Raw genomic sequence first — 8,746 nt, forward strand, 5'->3', positions numbered from 1 at the left:
GAGAAGGATGCAACATCACGGTAGACAGACCCGGGCTGAAAGGAATACGTCCCAGCAGAGAGACTGGCATACTTGATTTTAAAAAGTATCCTAACTTGAGAATCGAAAGATGGTCTCCTGTGAGTGACTGCCTGACACCAAAGCTTTTGACCACAGAGGCCAGTTCTCGCTTTGTACAAGAAAAGTAAATGTCTCACGAAGAAGGGAAATGGACGTGTACAAGATTTTTTTTCCATTATGCTTTACCCAAATATTGTTGAAATTCTCATAAGACCCGATACTTCACCAATTCTCATTCTTTTTCTTCCGTATGTCGTTCCTGCGGCAGGTGTGTCAGGCAGGCCGCGGGGATCAAAGAGAAGGAGCCACCACGGTAAGTGACAGGTTTCTCACCAGTTCTGAGTGACCGCCAAAGTGGGAGTTTCCGTACATGTGTCTTTCCTTATGTTTTCATCTCAAACTAGCTTTTTTACAAGTAATCTTAAATTATTTGTTAACAATGTTTAGGGGGGTGGGGGTGGAAGTTGTTATCTGAATTTGGAAAAACACTCCTATTCTATATAGACAAACTATCAAAGCATACTTAAATCAGACATACTTAATCACCGACCTAATAAAATACATAAATTCTTTTACACATGAGGCATGTACATGTATAACGATGCATAAAGCATTCACACACACGCTCCCACATACACACACACACACACACACACACACAATCAAACACTCACACACACACACACACACACACACACACACGCACTCACACGCACACACACATACACGCACAAACACTTTCACACACACTTTCACACACTTTCACACACACTATAAAACACACACACACACACACACACACACACACACACACACACACACTCATACAAACACACACTAAAACACACTCACTCTCTCTCTCTCTCTACACACACACACACACACACACACTCATAGGCCGGTCCCAGAGTGGCTCTGTAAGTCTGTATCTGGGCTAGCGCGAGGCACGCTAGCTGCGTGTCGGCACAGCCTCACAATGGGTTTACGTCTGACGATTGACGGGTCTGCTTGCTATGTACTGTGTGTGCCGCGAGTAACTGTCAAGTGTCAAGTTCATGTGATGCAACAGCGTTGATGGAGCATCATCCACAATTTCCATGACCATATTTTGACAAATATTGCCAAATTAAAGGACCATTTAAGGACGTGACAACCCGATGACAAAAATTAGTGACTTTTTATCCTTATTTTTGTTTTGACAAAAAAACTAAGGACGTTGATTATTGACTTTTCTAAAGACCTGTGGAAACACTGTGTGAGAGTTGCAATATGCCTTCTCTGCTTTAATCCTGTCTCCTGTCTCGCTTGGTCTGTTTTTCTTCTTTCATAATTCCAAGCTTCTCATCATCAAACTGTACGATATCTTTCATTCTTACCTAGCCCTTGTTTCGAGATCTGTTTACTAAAAATGTACACCAGATATTTGGGTAGATCTAGGTCTAGATTCTTTTATTTTATTATAAGTTTTTTTCACGGCGCTCGCAACTGCAGAAGGTCATATAAGCGCACGTGACACATTAAACATTTCTAGTTGGTAGGAAATGTTGAATTTTGCCCGGGCGGCGGTGGAGACCTACTCTTATCGATTTTAGACCACCACGGGATCTTTAACGTGCGCAACTAGCACGCGGGACCTCCGAGATGTTTCGCCTTTGTCCGAGAAGGATTGATCCAGAAGATCAGGGGTGTCGCTGAAAGACAGCAGTAAGAAGGAGCTAAAGAGTAGCAGTAAAAAGATGCAGAAAGAGTCAGATGCCCTGAGGAGGGGGTAAAAGGGGTGAGGGGGTAGGGTCACGAGAGCCTTCGGTCTAGATCTAGAAAGGTTCTGAGGTGAATACTTTAAATCTAGACCTAGATCAGATGTAAATTATTATTTATATTTGGAATCTAGGCCTTTCTAGAGAAATGAACCCCTGTGCATCTCACCTCCTGAACTATGAATCCAGTTCAAGATTCTAGCCTAAAAGAAGCACACAGACGTACGAATGTAAACAAACAGTCGAAACTAGGTCAACTTTTCGATTGAAAAATTTAATGTATAAGAAAGTGCATTTCTTGGGATGTTGTGGTCAAGTGTTCATGCTAGCATCAATATCTAATTGGCAAAGCACCTAATAACTAACTTCTTGCTGATTTTGATGACCTGTGAATAATTTTGGGCGAAAATGAACACGAAGCGCGGCTCCGTGATAGACGTGTTATACAACATTGTTGAATAGCACGTCTGAGTCGTCGCGCAGCACCGCCGATAGCAGAAAGACCACCCAGCGACGCTGCTCAAGCACAAGTAATGTGTAATACATGTATTATTCATTTGCATGGCGCAAAGTAAGCCAGCTACAGATCAGACCTACAGGGGCGCCCTGGGACCGGCCATACACTCTCTCTCACACACACACACATACACACACGCATACACACACACACACACACACACACACACACACACACACACACACACACACACATAAACACACGCATACACGCACTCACACTCACACACTCACACACACACTCACACACACACTCTCACTCACTCACTCACTCACACTCACACACACAAACACACACATCATCACCCCCCCCCCCAAAAAAAAAAACCCCGTAAAACTCTCTCCTCTTGCCCCCCCCCCCACCCTCCACCCACCCCACAGGTGGTCCAGGTGTGTCCAGAAGAGGTCACTCCCTCAGATTGCCAGGTCCGCCCGTCTCGCCGGGGTCACGTGGTGTGGGGTCAAGAGCACGACCTCTGGACAGGTGATGGTCTTTCTCCGTTCTATTTCCTTTGCTTTTTTTTTCATAATAATATTATGATCTCTCTGTATTGCGATTATATTGTATTCCGCTTCTGGCTCTCGTCTTATCCTGAATTTTCTTTGTTTCTTTTGTGTCGAGCAAGTGTCGAGCCTTTTTTTTTCTCTTTAACGTGTGCTGTTCCTTCTTAATGGTTGGGTTGCTTTTGTTATGTTTGTTTGTTTGTGTGTTATAGATGCATAATACATACATACATACATACATACATACATACATACATACATACATACATACATTTAAGCTGATTTACTAGTTGGGTGGTTTTCCCAGTAGTTGAAGTTTCTCAGGGTCCCCTCCGTTGATTATGCCTATGTGTCTTGCTCCTTCCCTACTCTAAATGAACGTTATTGAGTCAATGTGCTTCTCTTTCCTCCAACTCAAACCTGTTTCTCCGTGTGACGTTTCCTAAATCAGGGGCGGCAACCTCCTTGGCCTGTTGGGCAGTGGCCCAGATGTGGAGGGCGGGGGACGAGCCAGTTCCAGCGCCAGTTCCCGCGCCAGTTCCCGTTCCCGCGCCAGTTCCCGCGCCAGTTCCCGCGCCAGTTCCCGTTCCCGCGCCAGTTCCCGCGCCAGTTTTCGCGCCAGTGGGAGGCCTGATCACTCCAGGTTGGCGGGAGGGAGGAGTGGACTCAGAGGACCGGGGAGTAGACCTGGTGAGGTTGTCGGACGGTTGTTTTGCCCTTGGTTCGTTGTTTTTGTCTGATTATCTGTCTCTCTGCCTGGCTGACAGTTTGATTGTCCGTTTAATCGGTCTATCTATCTATCTATCTATCTATCTATCTATCTATCTATCTATCTATCTATCTATCTATCTATTTATTTATCTATCTATATATCTATCTATCTAGCTATCTATCTATCAGTGTATTTTTGTTCAGTCGTTTTAATGTTTATGAAGCCGGTGTTTTGTTTGTTTACCTACATGTCCGACGTTGTGTATCTCTGTAAACCAACGTAATCCACTAAGTAAATTTGCCCATATCTGTCACAGCTCAGAAATGTAACTAGCGTCTATAGTGAAGCTGTTAAGCCCCTCGCAGTCGCACACAAGAGACTCGAGTTCAATTCCAGAGTGGGGAGAAAAGTTTATGCAGGAAATGGGTATTTTTGCTGGGATATTGTATTCCTGTTATTCTGCATTGGATCTGAAAGGCAGGGTCCGAAGCCGGCCTCCTAAATGATCTAAATTGTGTCGATGGGGGCGTACAAACACCTACACAAAAGAAGAAATATTCATGCTCAAAAGATCGATTATTATGTAATAATCACATTTTCTTCCCGCCATTTACAGGTTTGTCAGTGTTTGGCGGGTGCTCTGGTGGGGTTTTATCCTTGTTATCAAACATCAGAATCTACCATCCACACACTTTTCTACTTCTTTGCTGTGTTTGTTACTCTCTTGTAATACTTTCTAATCTTTGGCACTTATATGACCTATTGTGTTGAAAGGGCCGCAAAACTCTCATAAAACTAATCTTACAGGTTCCAGAAGGCCAGGAAGCAAAAGACCTGGGCCCAGCAAGAGGTTATCCCACCCGGGGTCAAAGATTAGTTCACCCAAGGAATCACGACCTCGACTCAGATCTCCCACAAGTCACCGCTCCCCGGGCTCCAGGCATGGGTCCCCACCAACGAGAAGAAGCCCTCCCAAATCGGGCAGACCCGGTGGCAGTAAAAGCTCTAGAGGCAGATCTAAACCTACGTCATCAAAGGGAAGTAAGGGAGGGATGCTCTCCCCTTTTGTCCCTCAGAAGATTCGCGATGGGTTGAATGACGTGGTGAAGGGCGGTGTGGACAAAGTAGGTGAAGGGGTGGAGGAGCTGGCCCAGAACCTCGCGGAGACTGTCCCCATCCGCGACATGGCCTCGTATATCAAGACTTCCGGTGTGGACACACAGGACCTGGTGGAGAACATAGCGGTCCAACTTCCGGTGTCCGAGATGTGGCAGCTGATAGACACTGTCCTGCTGGCCATCCCCGACCTGGATTTCGAAAAGTTTATCGATTACGTCTCTTCCCGACTGGAAGGTGAGGACTTGGATAATTTTTTGGCAAAACTGAGGTTGAAGTTCCCAAACGTGAACCTGGATGACGTGAAGAATGCTCGGATTTCTGTTCAGTTTCCTACCCAGCAGGTTATCGATTATGTGAGGGGCGTTTTGAAGAGTAACCCCGGTGTTGACCTGACGACTGTCATATTACGTGCCGTCAGTCGAGTGCCAAAACCCTCGGTCAGACAAGTCATCATAGACCTACGTCTGGCATTCCCAGAATTTGATCTCGCGGCACTCTTTGTTGATCTCGGGCAGACGTGGGGAACTGACCAACTCTTGCAGCTCATCTGGGATTTGTTTCCCTCCATGCCTGATCTAGATATCGGGAAGATTCTGTTACGTCTGTTGGAAAAGTTACCTGACGACAGCAAGAATCTGTTACTGTCACAGATTTCTGAGATATCCCCAGGCGTGGACGGGAAAAAGCCTCTGGTTTCCCTCATAGCCGAAATGGCACCGGAGAATTTTTTCAGCTTCCTTTTGGGGCTCAAGCCAAAATTGGATAAGATCAATTTCAAAGCAATTCTAGAATTTGGGCTCTTAAGACTTTCTATTCCAGACATCGCTTTGCAACTTTCGACTCCAAACTTCAAAACATTAGGGCTGTCTCTTGATGAATTTGTTTCCGATCTCTTGAAAATTCTTGACTTTCAGAGCTGGGTAGAGTTTCTGTTTAGCATCAAGCTAACATTTCCTGACTTTGATCTCGGTCCATCCTTGAAAGATTTCACGGTGGACAAAATATTGTCTCTTTTCCTCCAGTTGAGAACAAAACTGCCAGATTTTAATCTAAAACTAGAACTTACACAGATTGTGTCGAGGCTGAACGATCCTATAAGAATTAAGGAGCTCCTGATTCAACTGCCCAAGGTGTTCGCAGACATCGATGTCTTGTCCTATTTCAAGTCTCTTCTGCCAAGCATCCAGCTCCCAGCGACAGACAAACACAACGTTTTGTTAGATCTATCTGTCCACCTCCCACGTATCGATCTCCCAAGTTTCCTGTTTGAGGTAAGCCTAACATGGCCGAATTTCCAGCTCCCTTCTTTACTCGTGGATCTAAAGTCCCAGATTCCATATCTAGATGTTGGTTCTCTAACAAAAAACCTGATGCTGCTCCTGCCTAGTGACGGTCTCCTTAGTTTCTCTCTCAATGCCATAAATAGCCACCCCAACTCTGTTCTTGTCGATGCCCTCATTGATGCCATACCTCAGCTTCCAAACTCATCAGAGTTTCTGGGCTCACTCATAGCCTCAGGTGGGAAAGAAGTCGTTAATAATTTTGTGTCGTCGATTTACGGGAAATTCCCGGATCTTGATTGGCCTTACATTTTTCAAAAGGTGCAAATATCGTCACCGAACTTTGATTTTTACGGTCTTTTTGCTCTGTTGTTTGAAAACGAACCTGTTGATGACCTACTTCAGACATTATTACATTTGTCTTCAAAGATTCCTAGTTTCAAACTTTCTGCTGCTTTAGAAAAACTTGTTTCCATTAGACCTACCATCAGCGCCCAGGACCTGCTTCTCCCCTTGTTCAACTTCCGGACACCAGAAGAAACAATAACGACAATCCTGAACATCAGGGGGAAACTACCCAAGTTTGACCTTTCAAACTTTTTGCTCGATGTAAAACTAAAATTCACAGACATTGACTTCTCCTCGCTCGTTGTGTCTGTCGCTTCGGGCCTCCCTAGAGCCGAGTACATCTCTGTTTTAGGAAAGATCCTTCCACGTGTGCCGACAGTAGATCTTCTATCGTTATTTTCTCAAATGTCTACTGACGTCAAGACTTTCACGACCGACCTGCCCCAACTGTTGCACAGTCTGCCCACAGGGAAAATTTCTCAAGTCCTTTCAGATCTGGTTATTGTTGTACCCGATTTCCAACTCCCCTCAGTTCTCCTCGACTTTGTGGCAAAGTTTCCTGATGTCAACATGAAAGAAATTTTGCTTCCATTAGTCGAGTTGATCCCGTCAGGCGATCTGCCTGAATTTTTTTCTTCCTTGTTCGCCATACTGCCCGACTTTCCTTTCTCTCAGATCGTGGTTGATCTGACAGCTAAGCAACCTGATCTAGACATTGTCCAGTTTTTACTTGACTTTCTCAAAAGCACTCCCAATCTAAAGCTTTCTGGAGCTCTGAGACAAGCCATAAAGACCATTCCGCTACCTGAATTGCCCAATTTCCTAATGAAGCTCACATTGCAATACCCAGAAACAGACAATGAAAAGTTGTGGCTGGATATTTTCTCTGACATCCCAGAACTACAACGACCAGAAGTCATAGCTCAAATGCATTCAAATACGGCAGATTTTGACGCACCAAACTTCCTGGTACAGTTGGGCCTCCGGTACCCAGAGATCGACATTAACCAACTCCTCGTTACTTTCACCAAGTACGAGACGAAACCGTCAATACCAAGCACAGTCGCCAAAGTATACACCCAGCTCCCCGGCTTCGACCTGCCTCGTTTCCTCCTCGACCTCAAGTTGCAGTTCCCAGATTTTGACATCCAGACGATAGTGCAATCTACCGTGGCTGAGGTTCCCGCCAAAGTCAGGCCCCAGCTGGTCGCAGACATCAGCCAGAAGTATCCGGACTTCAATTTGTCCTTGTTCCTCTCACAGACCAAGACAACATCCCCTGAGCTCAGCTCTCCAGAGTTCCTATTTAAGATGTTCTTAAACGTCCCCGAAGACAAGGTCCCAGATATTGTGAATACAGTCCGTGCCCATATACCGGATGGAGACTTCCAGGTTCTTATCACACTTCTTCAAGAGGAAAATCTTCTCAAACCGGGGGAAGTCCCTTTGTCCACTCCTCCTCCTTCTCCTCATGAAAAAACCCCCATAGAGGTCTTGAAGAACGCCAGACCAGACGACGGTTTCTTCATGCACCCAGTGAACCTCAAGAAAGGCCCCTCTGAGCCAGAAGAACGAGTAGACGAGCCTCAGTCCACAGACCCTAACAAACCGATCGACACCATAAAGTTTCTCGAACCCCAGGGACCAAAACAAACAGCCCTGGATCCTAAACCCCAAGAACCGGTTGAAATAGCCCAATCCCCTGAACCCCAAGAACCGGTTGAAATAACCCAGTCCCCCGAACCCCAAGAACCGGTTGAAATAACCAAGTCCCCCGAACCCCAAGAACCAGTAGTCTCCACGAATCCCTCTAACCCTCAAAAAACGATTGAAACAACCCAGTCTCATAATCCCGAACCCACGGTAGATTCGCCACAAAATCCTGAAACCAGTCAACCCCTTGATTCCGTCCAGACTCCGGAATTACAAAAACCGGTAAATACACCCAAATTACCCGAAGATAGAAAACCTGTGGATTCTCCACAATCCCTGGAACCTGTTGAAACGTCCCAATCACCTCAAGTTCAAGAACCGATTGGTACTTTACCCAAACCCCAAGAACCGGTTGAAACATCCCAATTCCCAGAGACACAAGATTCGGTTACAACAGCACCATTGCCCCAAGTCCAAGAACAAGCTGGCATACCTCAATCACCTGAACCCTTAGAACCGGTTGATACATATCAATCACATGAAATTCAGGAACCATTCAGTACAACACAGTCATCTGAAATTCAAGAATCGGTTGGTATATCTAAGTCACCCGAACGCCAAGAACCGATTAAAACACCCGAATCCACCGAAAACCCTCAATTCCAGGTTCCGATAGGCGGCCAGCCCTCACCAGTGGTTGAGGAACCGGCGAAGAAAGACCCGGATGTTGGACCAACCATGGATGTGGCTGTCTCAGAGGCCGGTGAGGTTCTGGTGGCAATGTATGGGAGGGGGGG

General features: G+C 45.8%; 1 protein-coding gene across 1 annotated transcript in view; it reads left to right on the forward strand.

The window, feature by feature from the left end:
* LOC101857746 overlaps nt 1-8,746 on the forward strand; it is a 19,792-nt gene that overhangs the window by 2,341 nt on the left and 8,705 nt on the right. The window contains exons 2-5 of the mRNA XM_005107928.3: nt 329-373; nt 2,715-2,817; nt 3,289-3,527; nt 4,357-8,712. Of these exons, the coding sequence (XP_005107985.1) occupies nt 329-373; nt 2,715-2,817; nt 3,289-3,527; nt 4,357-8,712 (4,743 nt within the window). The remainder of the gene's footprint in view (nt 1-328; nt 374-2,714; nt 2,818-3,288; nt 3,528-4,356; nt 8,713-8,746) is intronic.

This window comes from Aplysia californica, unplaced genomic scaffold (genome assembly GCF_000002075.1).
Source record: "Aplysia californica isolate F4 #8 unplaced genomic scaffold, AplCal3.0 scaffold00644, whole genome shotgun sequence".
In the NCBI taxonomy this organism is placed as follows: domain Eukaryota; kingdom Metazoa; phylum Mollusca; class Gastropoda; order Aplysiida; family Aplysiidae; genus Aplysia; species Aplysia californica.